The sequence below is a fragment of the Perissodus microlepis genome, chromosome 19, assembly GCF_051167445.1.
Source record: "Perissodus microlepis isolate ML-2025 ecotype Zambia chromosome 19, ASM5116744v1, whole genome shotgun sequence".
NCBI classification, from domain to species: Eukaryota; Metazoa; Chordata; class Actinopteri; order Cichliformes; family Cichlidae; genus Perissodus; species Perissodus microlepis.
Genome location: NC_140479.1, coordinates 28,389,645 through 28,417,107, shown reverse-complemented (window position 1 = coordinate 28,417,107; position 27,463 = coordinate 28,389,645). Strand labels below are relative to the sequence as shown.

Here is a 27,463-nt window from a genome sequence, read left to right as displayed (position 1 = left end):
GTTATACTGAAGCTTAAATCACAAAAGCAGATTGAAGTTGAGTCAAAATTGTTACTCCACATCCAGGAAATGTGTCCCATTTTCTGATATGCTAATGCTAATCATGCAGGGTCAAGGTGACATTGTCAGGATGAATCCCTTTTTTATGTCGGTCATATGAGCATCACTGGAATAACTCACGTGAGTAAGGCCAAAGTGAAATTTTTTTTTGATGAGTATGTATAATGTTCAGGATCAGGAACATTTTAGAATCAAAGTGTTTTATTTAGCTCTAGAAATGGCAATGCCAGGCTAGCTGGGCTACAATGATCATTAATACTTATAATACTTTCTAGTAGCACTGGAAAAAAATGCACTTTTTTATGGTTTCAAATGACTTTGTTGATTCCATATTTTTCCTATAGTATCAGCATGATTATTGTATGATTATTCTTACAGTCTATATCCATGTCGACATTCTAGCAAATACAGCTTTAGGGAAAAGCCATCTTACAGCCTTGGAATAATTTATTAACCCGCTTTATATTTATTTATTGGAAAACTATAAAGTGGCATCTCAGTAATCGTAAGAACCTACTGAGTTACTGCGATAATATGACCTTGTCATGATACCATCTGACAATGATATGATTTTGTTATGAAAAAAGATGATGTTGACAGAATAGCTTCCATCCATGTAAAGACAACCCACAGGAAGCATCTGCTGATGAATTTCAGCCCCACTTGAATGATCGAATGGTTCGTAGTGCTACACAAAGGACCCGCTGAGGGTCTGATGAAGCCGGATGGTGAACAGTGAGCTAGGTGGAAGCGGAGTAATGTTTCCTCTCACCTTCACCATTTGGCACACTTTTGGTCCTGCTGAGATTTATATTAGAAATCAAAATTAAACTCTAGTCTTGTGGAGCGCAAACAGCTGTGTCAAGGGTCTCAGTCACAAGCCTTGACAACAAAGGATTAAATAATTTAATTAATGGTACCAACATGAGCTTCACATTTGTAGATCTGAGTAAAATGACTCAAACACAGTTTTAAGGCATATGTGCACAGTTGAGATTTTAGTGGTAATTTGTAATAATTTGATTATTCTTACAAGCTATGAAAAATACATCAACAGAATAACCTGCCAGTTTCTCGGTCCACAGAATAAACACCAACTGTATCCCAAATCATATTTCCTGACTTAAACTTGCTTTTTTGAGTACATAGTTTAATGCAGACTGACATACAGTCATTTATTGTGCAAAATCTGTGTCTGCAAAATCTCAATATAAAATATTGAAATAGTGACTAGTAAGCTGTTTCTATACTGCACAGGTGCAATGCAGAGAAACAAATACCTGCTAACTAGTGCTAAATAACAAACATAGTCCTAGAATTTAACTCACCAAAAACAACCATTTGCCATAAGTTTGCTACATATAGAAAAAGGAGGTACTGGCTAATAATCTTCAGCCATTGAAAGAAGGATACACCATCATTGCTAATATTTGGTAGGTATGCATGCCAACTTGTTATTTTCAGTACAGAGTATTACGTGTGGCAAGAGGCTTTATAACTGATGTTCATAAATTGCAGTAGTTAGCACATCAGTCTTGGTCACTCCCTGTAAGTGCACAACTGCCCTTTTAAAAGTCATTAACTATGAAGTGTACTAACTGAATGTCTAATACTACAAGTTTGACATAGCTACGTTTAGGGGAGCCGTTCATAATCATGTGGGCTTTTGATTGTTATTTTCAGTGTTACTGCAAAAGGAGATTGATAATCACACTGAAATCCTTAAACAAACAGTGGTCTTAATCTGTATGATTAAAGGGACTCGAGTCACTGAGAGGACTGAATCTGACATTGAGCGATTTCTGTTTTTTTTTTTTTTTTAATTTAATGTTGCTTTCACTGTGTTTTTATTGTAGATTCGATCGGATTTACTATTTCCCTTGACAAGAAAATACCTTCAGGCAAGGCCATTATCATGAAACCTTGAAAAAGTCTTCACACAGTTGAGGAGAATAACTTGAACTTGTTGCACTTCATTATGGCAGGCTGGAGCAAACTGTGAACAAACACACAGAGAGGGATGGATGGATAGACGCATTATTTCAAGGGAAAACTGCTGACATACCCCCACACCAACAGAGTGAATAGATCTCTCAAAGCCTGTCTCATCTTCCGTCAAACATTTGCTAAGTGTACTGATACAGTATAGTCTTGCATGTAAGTGGGACATTTATATATGAGCATAATGCACTATTCATCACATGAGTCCCTTTTTATTTTGACTGCTCTGTCAACAGCAAAATTTTCTCGATTGAGTTCATTTGCAACAAACAAAAGTGAAAATACTGCATTTAAATTAACCCCACAGACCTCACATGGTAAATGCTGGCCATGTTTTTCTCCTTGAGTAATTATTCTGTTCAAATAGCATATATTTCTCTCCAGGCAGAGAGTGCTCGGGCTGAATGGATGCTGCGACTGCATAATGGTCCTCAGACGTTTGTTTCCTAGGCAACGTGGGGAGGGCATGTGGAAAGGGAGGTATAAAAACACTGGCAGCTCCTCTGTGAGTCTTACTCTGAGGTGAAGCGCTCACTCTAACACAGTGAGTATCGGAGAACTTGCCGCACAGTTCCTCTCCCTTTTTGCCATCTCTCTTTCTCGGCTCTCTTGAAGGCTCAGCACTGCAAGTAGCTGTTGTAGGATGATGCGGCCAAAAGATTTACGCCAGGGCTCTGGCACCAAGACCTTCCTCGATGCCATGCATGGCGGTAAAGTCCACCTTGCACGCTTCATCCTGGACGCACTGGATGGACGCATTATCAACTCGAAGACGGAGAACAGCCGCACCCCGCTCATGCATGCCGTCTGCCTGCAAGACCCTGGGACCAGGGCCAAGTTCACCCGGCTGCTGCTGGAAAAAGGGGCGGATGTCAACTGCCAGGATGAGGACGGTCGCACAGCCCTGAGCCATGCATGTGAAATGGGACACCTGGACGTGGTCAAACTTCTAGTTCAGTTCAGTGCTGACCCTGATATCACTGATGCCTGGGGAAACAGTGCCCTCATGTATGCTGCATTTTCTGGGCAAAGCCAGGTTTTGGAGTTTCTGGTCAGGGCTTTCAAAAGACTGGGACTGAGGCTGGACAGGACCAATAATGCTGGCCACTCAGCCATTGAGGTTGCCAGCTTCTTTGGGCACAGTCAGTGCGTCCAGATTCTGAACTTTCCTTGCAGGAGAAGTGTTGCTACAGATGATCCACTTGTTGATGCGAGTACCACTCAGGAGGGTGAGTGCCGTCTGCCCCGCAGGCTCCCCAGGCAGGTTCTGGAGAGGTTCTCCAAACAGTTAAATAATGAAGACCAATTGCCTGGGGTATTTCAGAGACAGCTGAAAATTTGCGACGGCAATGGAGTGTGGAACCATTTCCGATGTCCCAGGAGCCAATCTCAAGAGGAAAACCATCGCCACAGCTGGGCTCTGCCTCCTCAGCTTGAGAAAAGCCAAACTGAGGGGGATCACAGCATTCTCTTCACAGCCAAGCAGTTGCAAAACTGCCACCTTAGAGAGCTAAGGGGGACTAAAACACTGAACTCTTTTCCTGAGCCAAGCCAGAAAGATGTCAGCCGAGACACTGGACTCCCAGAGCAAGCACCAGCGAGTTTTCCTCTCTGGGGCAAAGCAAAGTCATTTAACCTGGACCTTCTGAGCAGCAGAAAGCAGTCCTATCAGGGTGATGTGCGTGACATGAGCCTGTCAGCCAGCAAATTAAAGAGAGCCTCACTGCAGGATGAGAGATGCCTGATAGATAAGATGGACTGTCATGGGAACACCCAGGGCTTGACAAACGATGCTGACAAAATTGTCTCAGTGCCAAAACCTCTTTTAAACAGCAAGAATCAGCCTGCACGAGTGCCAGAGGAGAATGTCAAATCTAAGAATGAAGAGGCTAATGATATGGCTTCACTGAGCAGAAGAGAGCAGCAGAAAAGGGGCAGCTTTGGTGCGACTGCCAGACACAACAAGTTACTTCCTGCCAGGGGAGAAATTGAGTCAGGGAAGCTCCCCAACCGTATCCCGGGATTCACGGGCCTGGGGACCAGACTGCTACGGCGATTCACTGCACCCGAATTTATGAGGATGGTCATAGACTGCTCATCGGGCTCCTCGAATGGCAGGGGTCGGATGTCCCGCTCCGAAACCTTTCCTTTCTCGCACACGCACCAACAGGTCAACAGTCAGCCGAGCGTCGACAGCATCAGTGGAGTGAAGTGTGAGTTCGAAAGCTGCTCGTCTCAGTCCACCCTCGACTAGAAAGAGGACAATGTCTAACCGCAGAATTGGCTGGTAGTGGATGTTTTTTAACAGCATTTAAACTTCTGGTACTTGCTCGGCAGTAGCGCCTACATACTGAGAAAAGTAATGATTCCTCGCTTTTGTTGCAGCTTATTTGTTTTTCCATTACCTGTCAATAAAAGTTGCATAAAGTGCAATTTTGCTAACCCATGTTTAAAATCCTTTACAAATGAACACGATTTCAGTCTGTGAGCTTCTGAAAATGAATATTTTGTTTCACATGTATAAGATTTATATGACCTGAAATCGAATGTATTTGATATTGCTTCTGTGTTTATAATAAAAAAAAAAGAAGAAGAAATGTATTTCGCCTAAATATTCAGTCACCGTGCACTGTATGATTCAAGCTCAACATGTAATAAACACTTTAAAAGACCAGCTCATTCATCCTGTACTATGCATGTGCGAAAAGGACTCAGAGTTACTTAAATGGATACCGCTTCAGTATGCATCATTTATTGATTTGTACAAAATTAAAATGTGTAATTCTCTTTTTCATGAATGCTTCACACAGAAATAGAAATACATGAAACATGTCAACATGTATCTGTGTCAGAATACAAAGACTATGTGCAAAGTGTTTCTCAGCAGGTCGACGTCCTGCAGCATCACATGCCAGGCCTGTGTGCTTTATCTAGGCAAACAAATGCAAATACAGTCACACACATCTTCAGGAGTAACACACACACACACACACACACACACACACCTTATGATTTTTAAAAAGTCTGTCACAATACAAAGAGTTGAAGCGAACGCTGAAACCTCACACATTCATGCGCTTCCTCTCGCTCTCTCTCACACACACGACAAAAAAAAAAAAAAAAAAACAACTACACAGTCACATTTCAGTAAAGAAAAGTAACATTTTGAATGTGTTTCACATAATTTACTGCAGTGAATCAGCAGGTGTAAGATCCTAATATTCAGTATTTACATTATTAATTTATCTGCTCGTGGTTCAAGTCCATACCTAATAATGAAACCTTATTTGCAACTTCACATCATACAAACGACCAACAATACCTTTTTGAAATAAAGAATAAATATAAAAAAGAGAAACATGGAATTGGTGGTTTTCCAGTAGCCCAATAGTAGCAGCTGGGGCTTTCATCTACCCATTTGTTATACTAATAAAAGGAGAATTGTCTTTCACATCCCTGTTTCGTACATATTCAAGCATTCACATTAGGCCAGGTGTGCCTCCATTTGGCCATGCAAAGAGTGTGGATTGACAGATTGTTGTCCAGTTTCCACTACAGAGTGTGAGTGTGCAGAGGTAACTTTATCCCTGCCTAATAATGTCACAATGAGCTACTCTGGTTTGAGCCTAAACACCAGCTTTAAAAGCTTTACACAGCTAGCAATAATGCCCACTATGAACACTATATAGGATTTTTATAGTAGCACATGTACATATAGTCATGTGGAATATTGATTTTTGCTATCACTTTGATATGCACCACATTGTGCTGTGTTGAATCCCACTGAATGTTACAGGAAACCAATCGATAATCAGATCGTACCGAGCTGAGAGGTGAGGGATTGCATGCTGCCTTTAACTCGCTCCTAAGATGCTTCTCTCATGCCCGAGACCATGCTGTGTCTGTCTACCAAACTTGCCGCCGTTACCCCGACAGCAAAATGCTGTCTGGGTCTGCGCCTCTGGAGCTGATAGCCCATTGGCTTGGGAGCTGAAGTTGGACCCCAGTTGCTTGTCCTCTTCTGAGGCCTGGACGGGTCAGACTGAAGGTGGGTGTTGGGGGACCAGAAGCCCTGTGGGGTCAGCAGCGGGACATGCGCTTGCGGTATTGCTCCACCAGTGGGACCAGGCACTGAGGTGAGCCGCTCTGCAGCAGGAAGGGGTGCTCCAACAAGTCGATGGCGCTGGCTCTCTCTAGGGGGTCTCGAGTCAGCATACGGTCCAGGAAGTCTTTAAGAACTGGGGAGACCTGCACCAGGAAGAAATACAATCAACCTTTATTTGTCACATAAACAATCATACAGAGTACAACGTGTAGTGAAATGCTTGCGTCTGTGTGCTGCGCCATTCCAGGGCTTGGTTTTTAGCATGGGGGGTCTAGACAGGACCGTTACTGGGTCGAGCTTGTGACTCCAAAGGTGTGTAGGCCTACCACTACACTATCCAGCTGCTGTATAGGAACATAATAGGTACGTCTAAGTACATAATATAGTTGTACTCCAATAAATCATTACAGTGATATGGTCGTGTAATTGTGTTGCATCCAGCATTTGCCAAGACACTTCAGTCTGGACCATCAATGCTGCTAGCTTGCGTTCGTCTGTTCTCGTACCTGACTGGCGTTTCGAACAGTAGGAGCTGGCTCATCCCTCAGCCTCTTCATTGCTGCTACAGGGGTTTCACTGAAGTATGGCGGCTCTCCATCCACCATCTCAACCACCATGATGCCCATCGACCATATATCGACCTGGAAATAAACCACGACACAGGAAAAAAAATGTCTAACAGGTCTCATACTGTTGCACAGATTGCCTCTGTTGGCAATCAGTGCTTCACTAGTGGTATTCATGCAAACTGAATGTGTGCCTCCTCACTTCAGTGCCATATGGCGACTTGGATATGACCTCAGGCGCCATCCAATAAGGTGTCCCCACTAGAGACTTCCTCTTAGGGATGTCCTTGCTGATCTGTGCACAGAAGCCAAAGTCTGAAAGCTTGACCTGTGAGGAAAAAAAACGCTTTCCTTAATTTTAATCAAGAAAGCAAAAAGAAAAGGAAAGAAGGAGACAGAAAGAAAGAAACATTTCATACCCTTCCATCTAACGTAAGTAGTATAGAGTCACTTTTGATGTCTCTGTGAATGACTCCCTGTGAATGGAGATAGGCCAGGGCTTGCAGCACAGCTTCACACACTGTAGCAATCTGCTCTTCACTCAGCCTGCAGCACAACACACAGAAACGCACAGATTTTACATGAATTTCACACTTTACACTACTAGTTATGACGAATCAACAGGACTTAAAGTTGAATTTCATGAATCATCGCACATTAAAGGCAACAATAAAGTAGGCAAGGTTCAAAACAACAACTCCCACGTAGCAGAGTGACGAATGAAGCACGCCTAATGTGCCTTTGATATTTTTTCAAGTGCAGCATAAACAGTTAGAGTCGAGCAGCAAAAAGACATTTCACAGATAACACCAGGTAACAATTACTTTACAGAGTAAGGTTCCTCCCACACACAACAACTATAGGTTAAAAACTGTCTAAAACTATATAAGATAAAATGATTAAAACTAGGTGGATTTTTAAAATAATCTGACATCATAGTTCAGCCTGGAGAAACAGCATACACAAAGGACTCTTGATCTTGATTGTTGTGTCAATATCCTGATTATTTTAGGCTTAGACCAGCAGTGGCAGTGACAGCTGGCTCACTTTATATATCATTTGGTATGAGAGGAAAATTTCCATCCCTTTGAGTCAAACAATCTAACCCTGAGGTCACCCTATGGAGACTGAGCCAGCCATCTGTTAGTAATATAAACCATATTGACAGCTCAAACAAATACACCCTGATAAATTCCAGCTCCCTGCTGCTGGTCAATATGTTTTCTCCCTTTTTGATGTATGCGCCGTAGCATCAGGGGATCAAATTTCTACCAGAAATCAGCCTTCCATGTGGCATTTAAACACACACAAATTCAATTATTTTACTGTATTATTATTTTTCTCTGGAGGAAAGCAGCAGACGTGGCGTGCACAAGAAGACTTGATGACAGTTTTGCACTCCTGGGAGGAACATCAATTACCCACCAGTTGATACCACACTACCCTCTTGTGGCTGATTTAGTTATTAAAAAATATAAGTTCCATATGGAATCAATGAAATACAGTTTTTTTTGTTGTTGTTTTGTTTTGTTTTTCTTCTGTGGATGAAGATATTTAATGGCGTTCTCACCTGGTTTCAGAAACAATGTTAGTCAGTGCTCCACCCTGCAAGTACTCCATGATGACCCACAGCTCTTCCTCCACCAGAGCAGACTTAAACATCTCCACCACATTTCTGTGCTGATAGTCCCTCATGATGACCACCTGCAGCACAAAACATTATTTGGTGGTATAATCTTTACAAATATAACAAACAATGTCGCCACTTATTGGTTCTCCAGCAGTGAAGATGACTGCTGCTCTGTCATTGGAATTCACTGCCAAGCAGAAATATAGTTCATTTAAACTCCATAAAGATTACAAAGATGATGACATCAGTGCTACTCTTTCAGACTGGAAAATACCTCCAAATGATAGATGTGCATAAAAATACTGGACTCTACAGGGAGGGCAGAATTATTAGGCAAATGAGTATTTTGTCCACATCATCCTCTGCATGCATGTTGTCTTACTCCAAGCTGTATAGGCTCGAAAGCCTACTACCAATTAAGCATATTAGGTGATGTGCATCTCTGTAATGAGAATGTTGTGGTCTAATGACATCAACACCCTATATCAGGTGTGCATAATTATTAGGCAACGTCCTTTCCTGTGGCAAAATGGGTCAAAAGAAGGACTTGACAGGCTCAGAAAAGTCAAAAATAGTGAGATATCTTGCAGAGGGATGCAGCAGTCTCAAAATTGCAAAGCTTCTGAAGCGTGATCATCGAACAATCAAGCGTTTCATTCAAAATAGTCAACAGGGTCGCAAGAAGCGTGTGGAAAAACCAAGGCGCCAAATAACTGCCCATGAACTGAGAAAAGTCAAGCGTGCAGCTGCCAAGATGCCACTTGCCACCAGTTTGGCCATATTTCAGAGCTGCAACATCACTGGAGTGCCCAAAAGCACAAGGTGTGCAATACTCAGAGACATGGCCAAGGTAAGAAAGGCTGAAAGACGACCACCACTGAACAAGACACACAAGCTGAAACGTCAAGACTGGGCCAAGAAATATCTCAAGACTGGTTTTTCTAAGGTTTTATGGACTGATGAAATGAGAGTGAGTCTTGATGGGCCAGATGGATGGGCCCGTGGCTGGATTGGTAAAGGGCAGAGAGCTCCAGTCCGACTCAGACGCCAGCAAGGTGGAGGTGGAGTACTGGTTTGGGCTGGTATCATCAAAGATGAGCTTGTGGGGCCTTTTGGGGTTGAGGATGGAGTCAAGCTCAACTCCCAGTCCTACTGCCAGTTTCTGGAAGACACCTTCTTCAAGCAGTGGTACAGGAAGAAGTCTGCATCCTTCAAGAAAAACATGATTTTCATGCAGGACAATGCTCCATCACACGCGTCCAAGTACTCCACAGCGTGGCTGGCAAGAAAGGGTATAAAAGAAGAAAAACTAATGACATGGCCTCCTTGTTCACCTGATCTGAACCCCATTGAGAACCTGTGGTCCATCATCAAATGTGAGATTTACAAGGAGGGAAAACAGTACACCTCTCTGAACAGTGTCTGGGAGGCTGTGGTTGCTGCTGCACGCAATGTTGATGGTGAACAGATCAAAACACTGACAGAATCCATGGATGGCAGGCTTTTGAGTGTCCTTGCAAAGAAAGGTGGCTATATTGGTCGCTGATTTGTTTTTGAATGTCAGAAATGTATATTTGTGAATGTGGAGATGTTATATTGGTTTCACTGGTAAAAATAAATCATTGAAATGGGTATATATTTGTTTTTTGTTGAGTTGCCTAATAATTCTGCACAGTAATAGTCACCTGCACACACAGATATCCCCCTAAAATAGCTAAAACTAAAAACAAACTAAAAACTACTTCCAGAAACATTCAGCTTTGATATTAATGAGTTTTTTGGGTTCATTGAGAACATGGTTGTTGTTCAATAATAAAATTATTCCTCAAAAATACAACTTGCCTAATAATGCTGCACTCCCTGTATAAAGGCATGCTGTGTGTCAGCTGCCTTTTGGAAGCCTCTTGGTTTTTGTCAGATATGATCATATTTGAATACAAGTGATCACTTAACCTTAATAAGCCATTGGATGTGTCACCCAGAATCAGATACTAGTTAGTGATAAGTAATACTAAGAAAATATTAGACTTGTTTGTTTTTTTTATTGCATTTGACAGCACGGTAAGCCAAAGCTGTCAGATAACAGCATTAAAAATGTTCAAACGTTGCTATGAAAGGCAAAATTAACTCTAGAGACCGACTCTGTTTTTTTCTCGTACCAGGCTGTAAACACTTCCCTACTTTAAAGCTGTGTTAACATAGGGATTAACTCACTTAAAGTGCTTTTTTTAGCACTTAAAATGAAGCAACTGCCTTCTCTTTTATGCCCTGATATCACTAAACTGCTTTCCCACAGGCTAAACAACAAAGATTAGAGATATGTTGCTGTAAATGACTCTCGGTACATTTTAGAGTTATTTGCATTTGTATGTTGGATTATTTTTTTGTACCTCATTAAAGAGTAGCTCTCGCCTCTGCTGCCGCCGCAGGTCCATCATCTTCACCGCCACTTGCCGGCCGCTGTGCTTCTCTGTTGCGATACACACCACTCCTGTGGAGCCCTCTCCGATCTTCACAAAGTTCTCCAGATAAGAGCGGGGATCGCCTTTGTCCACCACCATCTGCAGGGCCGCCTTGAACTGTTCATGTGTCACCTTAGGTGGGTCGGGTGGCGGTCTGGGTGAGGGGTGTTGCGGGGGTCTGAAGGCAGGGGAGCAAGTGCCTGGAGGACTGGTGGCTAATGAGCCTGTAGGTGAAGGTCGAGGTTGGGAAGGGCTGTCTTGTCTGGGATAGGGAGGGTTGGGGCATCCGGAGTGTCTGAGAAAGGGGTCTGGTCCACTGGGCCTCAGTCCCATATTAGGAGACAGACCCAAGGTGTAGCTGGCTGAGGATCGAACAGTCCGCTGGGGTCTGACGCCTCCCACAAGAGGACTGCTGGTGCCGGTGGGCAGGAAACCAGAGTGGTACCTCACTGCTGATTCTCCCTGCACAATAACACAGAAAAATGGGGTGAGGAAAATTAAGAGAGAACTGAAAGGCAGTTGGACACCTGCCTAAGGTTCTTGACCCACTTTAAAACTAAATGTAAATCAAGTTCTTCACTTTCCCTCCTTATGCACTTCACCTGATATGACTGATGTGTTTTTTTATGGCCCCAAGTGTCCTGCAAAGATCTTGGCACCATGAACCCACTTTCATTATTTGTAAGTCTAGAATTAAACCAAAGATTCAAACTCAGAATCCTCTTTAGTGAAAAAGCCAATCAATAAGCTGCTTCACTAAAGTTCCACAACCTAAGCATTAACATGATCCGTGATGGTTTTTTGACAGCAAAATATAACTTTATTTAATGTATTCAGAGCTCATGCAGAAACATGCTGAGTAGTTAAAAAATGATGTACATAGGATTAGAAATATGCATATATTGTGTATTCTATAAATAATGTATTATCGGTGCACTTAATCGCTGCAAAGGCTTACTTTCAGGTCATAGGAGGAGAACGGCCTGCCAGGGCTGTTCTGTTGGTGCATGTACATTGGTATATTGGGTCGGAGTTCTGTGGTGACTGTGCCTTGATCTCCCTGCGGTGGCTGTACCGTCATAGCAGGGCTGTAGAAACAAGCTACAGGCCTTTGATTTGGTGGCATTCCCCTTGACAGCTGGAACTCTCTCTTCCATATCACTCTCTCCTGAGGACTACCCATATCACTACTCATATAAGCCCCATGACTTGGCATCTGGATGTTCTGGGACTGAGCAGGATGTGATGGGCCCTCGAGAGAGCTGACCCCGACTTCATAGGTGGACGTGGCCTTGGGCAAAATCCCATTAGGTTGCAGAGTGATACTCTTCTTCATGCCCAAGTAGGGGGTGTTGGTCTCACTGTGGATGTTCCTGGCCCTATTCCTCCACTGTTCCTGACCCGCATCCTCCTCCTCATCGTCGTCATCCTCCTGGGTCAGACCCTCATACTGGTAAGTGTCTCCCTCGTTCACTTCCCCCAACCTTCCCAGAGACTGGGCTCTCTTCCTGGCTGAAGGGCTGCTCTTCCGCAAAGAGTTGGAACTGGTCACAGACAGACGGCTCATGTCATTGATCATGGCTGCGATGTAGTCTCCGTGTCCGATCATGCTCCCACGCACAATGGTCTGAAAGGAGAGAAGCATTTATCTGTATCACATCCTGCAAGCCATGATTGCATTACAGAAGGATTTTGGACAGAGAGGAATGAGGGTGACATAATCATCGCTCAAAGGCGAGTTAAATTTAGACTTGGGAATCTGTAAAGGACATCTTTGTCATTCTACAAAGACGGTGACTTGATTTTATTTTCCCCAGTGGCCGATTCTGACAATACACCAACAAATATACTTCGCAAATGTTTAAAGCGAAACACAAAGAAAGAGCCTTTACAACTCACATGCTTTCAGATTGTCGAGATAACCGCTCATGAACTTTCTCGTGGTATGCACAACTGGCAGGCAACCAAAGGCAAATGGCCTAAGCTTGCCCTGACATAAAATCATCAGACAATCTTTAGATGTTTTGCCAGAACAGGCTTGATGTAACACTGACTGCATGGTGGTTTAGTTTAGTAGTCGTACTCAGGGTAGAGTCATGTTCAGTTATAGTCTACTGCCTCTCCCATTTCTCTGGCTCAATGCCATTACATCAGCACAGGGGGGGTAGAGGTCAGATGACATCTCACCTACTGTAGCACCTCGCTGTGAGGAGGGAATGTCAGGTGATAATAGCCTCTGTGCAATTTCACATGTTTTTTAAAAATGAAACTGTCTTCTCATCATGTAGAAATAATCTGAAATATGCTGAATCTTTATTTTTCTATTTTTAGCTTTTAGGATTTTCTGTGTTTCTGATGACACTAAACCCATGCTGACTGACCCGAGTGACCTAAATGCTGGAATGACTGTTCTCATATTTCACAGCGCTGATAACAATCACATCATAGACTTAACGAAATGTTTGTGGGTTTTTTATTTTCTGGAGGAGCCATAAAAAGCGTCAACGGTGTGTTCAATGAAGCACAGAAATCCTGAGATTTGCAGGCTTTATCACTCACTGGCATTTCCTTTGCTGTACCTGCACTTTTTATCCCTTCTGCTTGACATCTCTGGGAAGGCACCATGGACTATTATTAATTGCCTGCGTGGAGTAATAAATCTTGTGGCCCCTATGAGTATTCAACATTGTACAGTCAGTGTACACAGCAGGGTCATTAGCTCAGCCACATGATAGATAAGAAAGCAAAAAGATGGGGAGGGGAGAGAGCTCTCCACGTTGCCATCCGAGGATTGTGGCATTTTCTGTGACAGCGCTCGCAAATACTTTTGCACTGACGCAACCAGCACATATTTCTCTGTGAATGAAGCTCATTACAACTTAATGGGAATCAACGCCATGCGCCATTCATTAGTAGTCACCTCAGGGTAAGGACAGAGAATCAATAAAGGGCTAAATAGCTTACCTTCTTTGGTCTCAACTCCACCTCTGTGATCCTGGAAGGGTCCACCATGGGTTTGGGCCTTCGCAGGTTCTCTATCAGGCTTTGCCACTGTGTCGGCAGGCCCACAAAGCAGCCGCGCTTAGCATCAAAAGAGGTGTGAACTCGGTGCTCAAAATTCTTGGGCGCTGATATCTCAGGCCTCTTCTTTTTCTTTTTGCGAAACATCTTTAGGTCCAGAAGGGTAGCAGCCTGTCTGCTTCAAAATGTCCCTGTAGGAAAAAGGTAATCATCTTTAAAGAAGTTGTGCCCAACATCACATTCAGCACAAATTTAAGTAACTGTAAACCAGACATTTGAATACAAACAAAACTCATGTGCCACAATGATTAGAGAGTTGTTGCTGCTCTCATTTGCCCACTACTCCAGGTTCATTTAAATAAAATGTGCCAACAAATGATTCTTCCACATGAGAGAATATATATATTCAAATGGCTTATCCAATAGCTGTGCCTGGGACGTGGATGTCCCACACTGCCTTGCTGGCTGTCACAAGCTTGCGCCACAGAGAAGAGCTCCAAGGAGAGCAAATGGATTTGTAAGCACATGTGTAATGAAGGATATCTGGTCAATTAAGGCTTATTCATTCTCTGTGCCCTTTTACTGACGAGCACGAGGCTGGGCTGGCCAGCACCCACAGGCTTTCAGTGCATTAGCAGAATAAGTACAACACACATTCATGCACACACATATATACAGACATAAATATACTCTGGCAGGCTATCCTTCAAAGCCTTTTTATAACCGTTTTCATATCCCATCCTAATTAGTAGCTTGTGTGCCCTTGATTGCAGGGAGGGCAACTACTTAATCTTCAGATGGATGGTCCTGTATTTCTTGAGCCACTAACTCGGGTTTACTGTATATGCAGCTTTATTTTCCATTCAAGTGGGGGGGAAATAATTAAATGCATTACATCTCATTTCCTCGGCTGCACAGCTGTAAGGGGAGATAATCACTCACATTTAAGTCACTTGATTGGAATTAATACTTTTTTAAAAAAAAAAAATAGCTCACAGCACGGAAGCCGTCTCAGCTAGCCATGCGAGGGGGATGCCAGTGCCGGTCTGCTGCTTAGTCCACTACATCCGTCCTGATTTAAGTATTTGTTAACTCTAGCTTTGTGCTGGACATGCTAAAAGCTTTATATTGCTTTGTACAGACCCTACAATAATGGGGAGAAAACCCGAACAAGGAGACGACCCCCTATGAGCAAGTGCTTTGGTGACGGAGGGAAGGAAATACTCCATTTTAACAGGAAGAAACCTCCAGCAGACCCAGGCTCAGGGAGGGGCAGCCATTTACAGGGTGGGCCATTTATATGGATACACCGTAATAACATGGGAATGGTTGGTGATATTAAAGTCCTGTTTGTGGCACATTAGTATATGTGAGGGGGCAAACTCCTCAAGATGGGTGGTTACCATGGTGGCCAGTTAGAAGTCGGCCATCCGACGGTGCACCACCACATTATGGGTGCCAGGTCCGAGCATTCCTAGATGAACAGTTTCCTGGAAAGTGGATTGGTCGTCGTGGGCCAGTTGAATGGCCCCCAAGGTCTCCCGATCTGACCCCCTTAGACTTTTATCTTTGGGGTCATCTGAAGGCAATTGTCTATGGTGTGAAGATACGAGATGTGCAGCACCTGAAACTACGGATACTGGATGCCTGTGCTGGCATTTCTCCTGCGGTGTTGCTATCAGTGTGTGAAGAGTGGGAGAAGAGGGTTGCATTGACAATCCAACACAATGGGCAGCACATTGAACACATTTTATAAGTGGTCAGAAACTTGTAAATAACTCATGAAAGAATAAAGTTACGTTGAAACCAAGCACACCATTGTTTTTCTTGTGACATTACCAATAAGTTTGATGTGTCACATGACCCTCTTCCTATTGAAAAAACAAAAGTTGTATCCAAGATGGCCGACTTCTAAATGGCCACCATGGTCACCGCCCACCTTGAGGAGTTTGCCCCCTCACATATACTAATGTGCCACAAACAGGACTTTAATATCACCAACCATCCCCATGTTACTACGGTGTATCCACATAACTGGCCCACCCTGTACTTTGGAGGTGAGGGGAGGGAGACATATACAAGGTTGAATGTTTGTCACCCATTTAACTCTTTCCCCCACAAACACAACATTTATATACCTTCCCTGTACCCTTAAAGACCGTTTTTGACATCTCAGTGTATATCAGTGAGCATGTGTTTTGAAGACCATTAGAATATTTTTCGGGTTTTTTCTGATGGTAGCTGCAAAGGCAGATACCACCCTCATTAACTACGTTTATAAAACCCCAAGATATCTTGTTCTATAAGCAAGTCGAAACCACACAGTTCAGAAGAGAGCTTCAAGGATTATTCCGAGTAGGCTTTCAAGAGGTAAGAGTTGAAGTTCTTTAAAGCTTAAAGTTATGGTTTATTGCAGTGGCGCTGCTTTGAATGGGTCTTAGTTAAGACAGTGAGGGATCTCCTAGGCCTTAACTAATCTGGACCTCTTATCCTAGTTTGTAGTGTCTGTGCCTTTTGTAGCATTAATTAATGCATAGTCTGAAGCAATAATACCACGTCCAAGAAGTCTATGCTCCAACTTTGGTGAGGGAAATTCTATTCTTTACATGTATGTGGTCTGCGGACGCAACTTGCTAGCCAAACTTGCTAACATTAGGTTATGGTTTGTGCTTAGTTCTGTCTCCAAAAATTACAAAACATTAAAATCGAGGCTTCAAAATGTAAGAACAAAAAATGGGTATATATGGGTATGTCCATATTGTATTTATCTTTCAAGCCGCGTGTGCAAATGACCAAATGTTGACATGCTAAACTAAGATAGCTAATACAGCAAACACTCTACTGCCATAGCAGGCTAACTTGACCTGTCAAGCTCAAAGCACTTCTGTGGCCAACTAAATGCTCACAGAACTTTTGTTTGTTTTTGCAAAAAGTCACTCTGAAATGAATAGCCAATGCAGAGGCCTACAAGGTACCCTGAGAGGATCAGATACTATCGCCCATCATGCACTGTGAAATAGTGGGAGCTGAGAAAATTAGTTTTTCAGCCCTCTGCAAACCAGCAGGCGATCGCACTGGCAGCCTTTCCTCTTTCCACCTCCGCCCTCGGATCAGCATGGCTCTAATCGGCATCAATGACGCCTGTTAAGAGATGTATTGGTAACTAACCCACGCCACACGTCCTGCTGCATCACTGCAAGGTAAAAGTAAGTCAGGCCCGCTGGTCACATCAGCTAAACCTCCACTTCATTACAGGAAGGGAGCGGTAGGATGAAATAGGTGGGAAGGAGGGGGCGCAGAAGGACTGCTAGAATAGACGTGACACTCGCCAAGGATAATTCAATCACAAGGCTAATATGCTAAGTGTTGCATAAACGCATCACTCTGTGCTCTCCCTATGTACATAATGTGATGCTGGGAAGGACTTTAATTCTATCTGACAGGGACATTATGATGTGAGGACTCTCAGAAGGTGGGGGTGAGAGGAGTCGGGGCCAAGATTACAGTCAAACGTGGATATATTAGAGAGACAGGGACCCAGTTTCTTTCCTGGAGACACAGAAAGGCTTTTAAGTGCCAGTTGTGGCCCCTTTTGAATAAAAAATGCCTGCAAAAAAACACAAGCTGCAAAAATAGAAGATTGTGATCGCTGTTGTTTTTTTTCTTTTTGCACTGCATGAGAGGCTGTCTGCTTAGATAGCTGTTAAAGATGCCGATGCTGGCATTGCCCGAACAAATATTTACACATTTACGCTCACGTATTCTCTTATAAGCATACCAATCAATATTTGCTTGAGTAAAATGCAAACTGCTACAGTACCATTGCAAAAAGAGCAGCTGGTTTTTATGATACTTCATCAAGTTGCATCAGTTCAAAACAGCAGAGAACAGAATATATCACAGTATTCATTATTCATACTTGACCACTGTTCCCCTCTGCAGACTCTGGAAATACAAACTAACCACTGTGGTATTAGACACAAGAAGAAACACCCATGCATACTTGATTCATTCCTGGGCAGAATGAATTTAAAAAGTTGATTCAATTATTGATTTACAAGCTTTAATCATATGCGACTGGCCTTAGATTGACCTCTCAGACTCTGCCGGGCTTATGACAGTCCTGACAGCAATATGCTATTGATTTCTAAGCCCTAAAATATGTTTCCACAGAGCTTGACTTGCACAGTCCACCATCTCTTTCCAGTCTCATCCCTCAAAACTGCAGGGACTTGACCCTATGCCTGAGTGGCTTTTCTTGAATCTATCAATGTGCTGATGCAAAACTCCGCCAGCTGCTGTCACAGACATGAAAGGAGAGCCAGGATGAGGTCACTCTTAAAATTGTGCAACATGAGGTGTTTTTAATCTTCACAACTTAATGCAGGAGCAACAAATTAAACAAATCCAAACGCGTGACCTAAAAAAAAAAAACCCTCACAAATCCCATCACTGAGAAATAAGATCTCATACACTGGAACTCAGCAAAAATCTGTTTGCAATAAGTATTTCTGAAGTCTGACTAAACATAAACCTCGAAAGAAAGACTCCACAGCCTGCACATTCTCTAACGCATGCAAAATACACGTATTTTTCTGCAGAAAGTAACAACTCAATCCCTTTCCCAATCCACGCTCAAATTAATATCCAATCATAGCCTTACCCCTGACTGGATGGAACTTCTTCACCTGGCAGAGTGGCTTGGCCTCTCATACCATCCAGAAATTCAACCGAGCAATCCATATGTGCCTCACAGACAACATGACAGAAGAAGAGAGAGCATGCTTTCCTTCCTCTCATGTTCAGATCACCCCAAGCAGGAGTTCCGGTTGAGTGGGAGGGGATCGAGAGATAAGAGAGATATTGGATTTGCTCGATGTTAGTGCTCCCAGCTCTGTTAAATGTTTTTTTTCCCTATTTGCCCTGATTTCTGCTTCTATCTTTTTGTTGGCGTGCATGCAAAAAAATGTAATGAGTGTGCAGGTGACTGTGCTTGCAGGATTAGTGGTGTTCAGTCCCTCACTGATCTAATTTTAGGACGCATCATTTCCCCCCCTCCTCTCCCGCACTAGATGGGTGTTTATTTTGTACGGGATTCATGTCAAATGGTGAAGTGAGGGTGTGAGACGATGGAGATGAGGTAATCCTGTTTTTGTACTTGTCAATGCATGTATAAGCATAATCCAGCTATACTGAATTACAGGAGGGGGGTTACATCTATTTCATAATAGTATAGATAGCATCAAGGTCTTAAATGGTGCTTTTGGAATCTACAGTGCAGTGTAGAGTGCTTGGAGATTGCTCTTCTATCAGCTTCATTATGATGACCGTTTTGCCCTTTGAGTGTAATGAGACTGCCTCTCGAGGGGGCGGTGGGGGTCTTGGATGGTCATCTTTTCCCTGTGCTTTGTAAAACACATACACATGCACTTACACACACACCGTCTGAGGGCATAAAAGGTACAAGGCACCGGACGTGACTGGACAGTACAATAGCAGTGTTTATGGTTTACGTTGATGTCTTTCTCTTTGAAGTCACCTCTGCAAAGATGGAAGGACTTTCAATAAGACCTTACATGTGATGTAATAAGCTGCATTCAACGACACGGAATAACAAGACGCTAGCACTCTGATACATCATGCATGACAAAGCACTCAGAGTATAAGAAATGCTGGAGAATGTCAGCATGAATCTATTAGGTCCATAAAGTCATTCTTTGCACAAATGTGGCTTTGGTTGATTGCACAGTTTTGTTTCTTCAGGCATGCTAGCTGCACTGCACTGGAGATGACATTGTTGGGGTGTCAGTCTAACAGTAGCAGTTGAACAGACTAAAATAGCTACTGTGCAATGATTATTCAAAGATGGTTAAACTTTGGTGACGTCTTGACTTTTTCTTTTATGCAACCAGCAAGCCATCAATTCTGTGGAATACCTACATACATGAACTAAAACAGTAATAATGATAATAACAATAATAACATCTCCGTATAAAGTAGAATGCGCGTTCAAAAGTATCAGTCGATTGTCGGGTTTATAGGCTCACATTTGCCAATGTCCTCATTGCTATTTCTTCCATAAAGAAAAGCATCACATCTTTTCATAGTCACTCCCTTATTTTTGGTTCCTTGAGGAACAGACCACTTGTGCTTTTAGCAGCTTTGGACTCTCCCAGCCGAAAGAAGGGTGCTAGGTCTGACGTGTGGACAAAGATCCTGGATCAGGATTCGGCAACTCAGGCTGCTGCTTGAGTTGCTCTGAATTTTAAATGCTTCCCCTGTGTAACATAAGCACTTACAGTTGATGGTGGAATAACTAAGAGGGAAGAAATTACATGAACTAACTTGGTCATGTATCTTGTTAGATACCCCCCCACTGTTTGTAAAGGAAGACTCCATAGCTAGGTGCTTGATTTTATACACCTGTGGTAAGACTATAAACACCTGAAGTGTTTATTGCTTACACTTACTGAACATTTACTTGAAGACCAGATCAAATTGACACTGCGTCTAATAAGTCTAATAAGTCGGTGTGCCTGGGACATTGTCTGAAGTTTCTCTTTCTCAAATGTAGCTCACATGCAGCATGCAACAAGAGACTGTCGGCTTTAAATGCATTCTGGCTAGCACCCTAGTAGTGTTGCACACTTAACTTAATCTTAAACTCCGTCAGGATTTTGGCTTCCCACAGTTAAATGAGCTCGACAGACTGATATCTAATATGAGTGCTTCACTTATTATGCTAAGAATGCTAAGAAAATCAGCAAGTGCTAAATCAGATCCTGACCACAAGCCTTGTGCCAATCACAAGTAGCTGTTCTCTGCACCATACATTTTTCCTGGGCTGGTCTGGATGAGTAATCCTATGTTAAAAGACATATAAAGAACTAAATTGAAATGTCACAGCAGAAGGTGAAGAGCTATCCCTTGAAGTGGAACATCCATTATTATTTGGAAATACCTTGAATTTAGCACAAGTGATGTTAGCTAAAAAGAAATCATATGAACAGAAAGCTATGGACTGTGTCTGCACCGCAAACCAACACAGCTGACTTATTCAACTGCCTGAAAAAACTGCAGTACCATTAATGCATGAAAGCCCAAGGAAAACAGTGTAATGCCTGCTAACGTGTATCATCCAGATTCAACTTAAACATCGATAAAAGTTAGCCTATTTGGCGTGTCAGCATATCCATCCAGCTCCCAAAGATGCACCGAAATCACCAAAGCAATCACATTCAATTTTGCCAAAGACATGTTTCTAATAAATACTGTGAGTAAAATATAATGGACAAAAGATATGTTAGCTGTCATAAAATTATTTTTTACAAAGTGGGAAAGGGGATCGAGGAGAGGGATCTTAGAGCTGCCAAGAAGGTTTTATTAAATCATGTCAATTAGCAAAATGAATGGAGTAAAAGATGTTATGTTATTTTTCTGCAAAGATTAATTTCTGAAGATTGATGTAAATGAGTGTAGCACACTGTAAAGGTGAAAGCAGTACCGTGTTTAATTTCGCTACTAGCTGTTGTCTTGAATGCACATAGGACAGTGTGGCTCCGTTTGTTTATTTCTGAGGTAATATGCAGAATTTCTCCTTTCCTTTTCTTTGGGATTGCTTGAAGAGTAAGTATGATTTCCCTAAACTAACATTTTCTTTGGATGACTAAAGATATATTGTGCGGATATATAGTGCCAGTTTTCAAACAGCAACTTTCTCAGTCCTTGATGTAGCTGTAACTCTGATAAAAGCTCCACTCAGGGGTAAGGACATAATGTAGAGCATACCCAAGGGCACGTGAAGGACTAGTTTTTGTCTAAAGTTTAATAGCAGCAGTGCACAAAAAGAGTAAGCTTGCACAGAGTGTGGCCAAAATGTATCCACAGACAAACTTGATAAAGTACTCGTGGTGTTGGCATTGCTCCCGTTAAAGGTGTCTTCAGGACCAACTTTTGCCATGTTGACACGTAAACTGACAGGAGGACCCACAAGGTGAAACACATAATGAATACAGTCTTGCAGCTGATAAATATTAAGTGTTCATACCCTTGATGATTATAAAACAGATGGAAATATATGAAACCGTAAAGAAAATGTGGCTGCAAAGGTTGCAAAGTGTCAGAGTAGACCCTTACGTAACCATGGAAGTATAGGTTCCTGGTTAGATAGTCAACTGTATCCATATTGTGCTTTCACTTTTCAGTTTATAAAATGAGATATTAAGCATGGATGACCCACATTTACACAGGGAGTTCATTCATAGTGACATATCTTGGGGTCTTTCAAATGTCACATAACTCGCAGCGATGCGTCATATGCCAGCTTTCACTCAAATCTCTGGATGAAGTCGTGCAAGTCTAAAATAGTAGAAGTCACTGAAGATTCTGAGAAAGTGAACGATCAAAAACGCTCATCTGTCATTTCCTCATGCTCGGCGTGAGTAAGGAAAAGGCCCGAGGATTGGAAGCACGCAGGAAAAAAACAGTGTCAGTGCCCAACAATGTGGGCTGTCAGTTCCTTTAAGAGCAGAAATCTGCGCAGGAGGGAACACTTGTCCTGTGTTAATATTGACAGGAGGAAACAAGAAATGAGAGGTCAAGACGGGAGCAGTAAGAGTGGGGGAGGAAAGGAGAGTCCGGACACTCAGCTGCGGTGACAGAAAAAAAAAGAGAAGATGGATAAATCTAGGATGGAGGACAGAGAGAGGAAAAAAATACTGAAGAGGATGGCTGTAGATTTGAAGCTGTTGGCGAAAATTAACATAGACATAGACGTTTTTGTCGAACTTTTTGAAGTGTAACGATGCTGATAGGAGCTCTCGTTCAGTTCTGAAGATGCAAACTGTTTTCTCCATCATCTTTTCTGCAGTAAACAAGCTTCAGAGGGGATCTGAGGACAGGACAGTTGCATCAACACAGCACGTACATCATTCTGTCACCTGACATAATGGCACTGATTCTCACGGATGAGAAAATGGACAAGAAAACTAGTTTGCTCTGCCCTGCAGCGAACAGTGTGGACATTACTGCGCAGTAAAAGCTGTGGTCTCTATCTGCTCCAAACACCTTAACGTAATGACACTGTAAAAACAACGCTTCTCCTGTCCTGCAGGATTTTATGGGACGTTATCTGGATGCTGACACATCAGTAGAACACCACAGACTGTCACGTCAGGAAATATGCATCAATATGTATACTAAGGGCTAGAGGCAGGAGAGAAAGAAAATGCAGCAGTGACCAACACTCTGTTTAATTAAAGATCCTCTTGGCTCTCACAAGTGCTTTGAACAATTTGACGCTGTACTGATAGAAACGTATGATCAGGCTGGACCAATGGTATGAGCCCAACTTTTCTCTCCTGGGTCTAATTTATTGATGCACTGGGACTCGGCGCATGCTTTACTGTATGCGCATGTGCTTATGAAGGCTTTGATTTATATTTTTTCCCAGCCAAGGCCTCAGCATGTCTCTCCAAGGGACAAAGCACAGGCCATTTTTAACCTCGGATTCCTTTATGGTATCAATCTGCACCAACTCTGCTGTCCTTCTCTGTCACCCAGCATGGGTGCTGTTTCAGCCTAGAGAGAGGGGGGGGGGGGGGACTCATGTCATGCTGTCCTAATTTGGACTCTGAGGATTTTTTTAATCCTCGGTGCTTGACATCTCGTGGCCAGTAGCTACACTAAGCTGGTAAATGCACAGCTCCCCCGCCTTCACCAGCATGAACATGTCACAGTCGCTCCTGAAAACAATCGTGAGCCCAGCATGGGTCGCTGGGGCATCACGACAGCACCTGCGTGCCGTGATCAAGTGTGTGAGAGGTCCGTATCACTTGCTGTCCTGTCGGCGTCCTGAAGCGTGTGTTCAAGTCTGTTTGTTTTACTGTGAGCCTGTAAACCCGCACGATGGGCAACACACAACAAACACCAAAATATAGACTTTATAGAAGAGCGCACATCACCCCGAGTGAAGCAGAAGTCCAGCTGTGCGTGTGTGTTTATGTGCATTTGTGTGTGTGTGAACCAAAGAGACCTTCTCTGTCACATCCCCTACCCTTTGGCTGCTCTTCCTCTTCCTCTGTGAATATCAATGAATGACCTGAGACACAAACAAGAGCTTTTTTTTACTTGCAGAGCCTCAGTTACATATCAACAGACTAAAAATAAAAATTTTAAAAAGCCCATACATTTCAATCAATACTAAACTTATAAGCAAATCACCCCTTATGTGCACAGATAAGATCAGGTGTCGTCTCAACTCACACATGGAAACATTAACAGTAGAATTGTTATTATTATTTCTTTTTTTAGTAGCAAGTGTGAGAAGTGCTGCGACAGCATCATTCACAATGAGTGCACGGGCAATGCTAAGTGGGCTAAAACAAACAATCTATACACTTCTTTAAAACACCTTCACCTTAGATTGATTTCCACGGAGGACTTAGCATCTAATAGCAGACTAATAGAGAGACTTTACAAATCTATTTTTTCCAGTGTACTGACCAGATTTCTTATTTCTTAATGTGCTCAAACTCAGCACAATGCAAACATCGCATCCCACGTTCATGCAACCCCTCGTACAACAGGTTTTCTTTATGCTAGGAAAAGACATCACGTGTGAGTCTCCTTTATCGTGTCTATTCTTTCCATAGCATCCATCTACTGAAGTATGTATATATGTGCAGTAGTAGAAGCTTGCACTGGTACAACTAAAAATATCACCTGAATTCACATTGGTAAAAACAGGAAGCATCTGTGTCCAGAGTACTCATAATAATCATCCTAGATTTATCAAGTGTGATCCATCTTGAGAAAGACAGCATTTTAGGGAGTGCTGAATCCTTTTTTGTGAAATCGGGGTTGAGGACAGAAGAGACAGGAGGAGGAGACGATGTTGGGATTTTAAGGAGGAGGGGTGAGCAGAAGGTGAAGGCTCCTCTTTTGAGATGCAGTCCATCACTGAATACATCCTGCAAACCTCTCAGTATCCCCCCTCCCCACCACCACCACATCTGCACCTGGCTGCACTGGCCTTTGCTCCACATCCTCTTTCTCTTCCTCCACCACGACTGATACCTACCGATGGCATACACTAGCCTGCTCTTTATCAATGACGTTAAGCCTCTTTTTTTTTGCCCCCCACCCCACTTTACCCCACTCTCCTCGCCGTGAAGAGAGAAGATGGGACTCTGGAGGGATAAAATCATTGTTAGAGAAAGACACCAAAAAAAATCAGTCATCCCCCCTTACCTTGCTGTCCAGTGAAGAGGAGAGCCTCTCTCCTCCAGGAAGGTTTGGAAGCGAGTGTGCACATACACTCACATCCACTATTATGCGCCGCTCACTCACGTTCACACACACATTTACGCTCGCACACGGACCTACACGCTATCAAGCTCATGCACACAACGGCGAGGAGGGATGGCTCTCAAGCGAGAGCACACTGCAGGCTGCCGCTTGCCTGGGAAAGCCTGATGCGTTCCTCCCTCCGGGCAGAAGCACACACTGCCATCTCAAAGGCTCTTTGTTGGAGCCGATTCATCCCCGGTTCTGTGGCTGAGTGCTGATTCGTGTACCGGTGCCTGCTCCCGGGGACGAGGGGGTGTCCGTACAATAGATAGACAAAGCCATGAAAAAGAAAAGCAGCATCCAGGAGGAGAGGAATATCACAGCACCATGTAGCTCCTTCCATCCACCCCCCTTTTCTCTCCTTCTCCTTCTCAGGCTCACTGTCTTTCTCCTACAGACACACACACACTCCCTCCCACCTCCCTTTCTCTCTTACTCTCTTCCTCCTCCTCCTCTCTCTGCCTCTCTCTTTATCACTTCCCTCCTTCTCTGCCTCCTCCCACTCCCTCACTGGGCTGCAAAAGAACTGATAGCAGCATGTGCCTGCGCCCGTGTGCCGGTTTCCAGTGACTGTAAGGAGAGGAGAGCTCTTCAACACCTCATCACCTGGGATACCTTTCATCCCCCACCCTCTCCTCTCCTCTCCCCTCCCCACCCACCATCTCTCTGCCTCTCTGTCTCCTTTGCACGTAATGTGGGTGACACGAGAACGCGAGGGTACTGACTTCACCCGGTGCGCTGCTGTTCACTCAAATGTATTATCCATGAAATGACATGGTCAGGGAGATGGCAGATGGCAGAGGAGGGGTTGCTGTATGTACCGATGCTTGTAAAAAGGGGTGTGGGACTATCCTTGTAGAGGGGCTTAGATCCTCACACTGTCTTTCGAGTCTATCGTGACCCAAAAAAACCCCCAAAAATCATTGCAAGTGAGGGGACACTGAAACTGAAGTTACAGCCACACTCCTGCATCTGATCCGGCATCATTATTTGAGCGAAACATTTCCCCTCTCCTTTTACCACAATCATTTCCTGAATAATTTATACAGAAGCTAAGACCAGGCACGAAGAAGGAAAATGTATTAGGGTCAAGTCATGCAGAAACTGCTTGCAAGAGTGAGCCACATTTAGGCCATATGTGTAATACATGGCATTTTGATATGAAAGGCACTACGACAGGCTTAAATAATGGCACCCCCCTCCCCCAGCACACACATCAAATAAAGTGAGGTGAAAAACGACTCCGCTAAACCAATCTGCATAACAGTGGCAGATTTTCCTGTTAGGGGTATGGCAGACACAACCCCTCCCTCTCTTCCACTCTCACTTGTCAGCATTAATGTCACAGATATTGACTGGTGGTGGTATGTTGTCTTCTTATAGTCATGATTTCCTTTGAGTTTATGAAACAATAAAAGATAGATTAAAATGCACAAATATGGTGATCACAAAAACTACTCCAATTTTTACCAGGGTTATCTCAGCTGAGGTTGCTTATTTATCCTTATCTCTGCTTGCCCAGTATGAAGGAAAGCTGCGCAGGTCAAAAGGTCAATAAATGAAACATGTCTTCTTGTTTCCGCGAGAATGCACAGAACCACACAATTTTGCTTCAGTGGTTTAGCACAAACGTAAAAAGAAAGCTACTGCTGCACTGTTAGGTAGATATTATTTTTCTACTTGAAGATGAAATTTATTTAATTATCATTTTCTTTTTTTATATATGTATGGAATATTTTAGTGCATATTGTTTTGCAATAAAAGGAGAGACTAGGAGATGTTATAAAAGAAATTAATTTTACATGTCATCCTCACTCCTCACCCGGCACTCCTCTCGGATAAATAGCGTAAAAGCAGCTTGTGATGTAAAACAGATTTTACAATGACAATACTGGTCTTAAACCACAGCGTCATTAAAGTGAAAGCCCCAGAGCTGCATAAGTAAGACAACTTTAACTCCTTGCATTTCAATTCATTCTATTGTTTAGCATGAATATGTAGGAATTACACAGCAGGCTACCGGGGCTCAGAGTATTAAGCTAAAGCAAATGTAATTTTTCATTTAGAAAAAAATATCCACTGACTTTTTCAGATGACCTAGAAATCCATTTTTAAATCTGTATGATTAAGACAAGCACTGCAGAAATCTAGACAAAGCCTGTGGCATTAACCTGCCAGCTAATGAGCAGTTAGGCAACCAAACAAATGTGCATGGTAATGTAAGTCACAGTTCTGACTTACTAAGTGGAAACAGTGAGATAAGTCAAAC

The 27,463-nt window shown here is 43.0% G+C and overlaps 2 protein-coding genes across 3 annotated transcripts; one reads left to right on the top strand and one right to left on the bottom strand.

Annotated features, from left to right (window-relative positions):
- Positions 1-2,561: 2,561 nt before the first annotated feature.
- On the top strand, positions 2,562-4,735 carry ankrd63 (ankyrin repeat domain 63). Its single transcript, XM_084914674.1, has one exon. It carries the CDS (start codon positions 2,705-2,707, stop codon positions 4,313-4,315), a length of 1,611 nt encoding a protein of 536 aa, XP_084770800.1. The 5' UTR covers positions 2,562-2,704; the 3' UTR covers positions 4,316-4,735.
- A 56-nt stretch (positions 4,736-4,791) lies between these two features.
- pak6 (p21 (RAC1) activated kinase 6) lies at positions 4,792-25,725 on the bottom strand. Of its 2 annotated transcripts, none has more exons than XM_084914673.1 (9): positions 25,307-25,725; positions 13,789-14,036; positions 11,783-12,451; positions 10,753-11,286; positions 8,303-8,436; positions 7,152-7,278; positions 6,935-7,060; positions 6,673-6,807; positions 4,792-6,309 (listed from the first exon to the last, which is right to left on the bottom strand). In XM_084914673.1, the coding sequence occupies exons 2-9, from the start codon at positions 13,990-13,992 to the stop codon at positions 6,142-6,144; spliced, it is 2,097 nt and encodes a 698-aa protein (XP_084770799.1). In that variant the 5' UTR covers positions 13,993-14,036; positions 25,307-25,725; the 3' UTR covers positions 4,792-6,141. The 2 variants fall into 2 exon arrangements, with proteins under 2 accessions (XP_084770799.1, XP_084770798.1); XM_084914672.1 differs by having other exon boundaries at positions 25,096-25,724.
- Positions 25,726-27,463: the final 1,738 nt, after the last annotated feature.

Excerpts from the sequence above, each read along its gene's own strand:
- pak6 (XM_084914673.1), bottom strand. The coding sequence starts at position 13,992 with ATGTTTCGCAAAAAGAAAAAGAAGAGGCCTGAGATATCAGCGCCCAAG. Across the intron at positions 11,287-11,782 it reads TCTCCTCCTATGACCTGAAA|GGAGAATCAGCAGTGAGGTA; the intron begins GTAAGCCTTTGC and ends GTTATTGTGCAG. Across the intron at positions 8,437-10,752 it reads GAGAGCTACTCTTTAATGAG|GTGGTCATCATGAGGGACTA; the intron begins GTACAAAAAAAT and ends TTTGTGCTGCAG.
- ankrd63 (XM_084914674.1), top strand. The coding sequence starts at position 2,705 with ATGATGCGGCCAAAAGATTTACGCCAGGGCTCTGGCACCAAGACCTTC.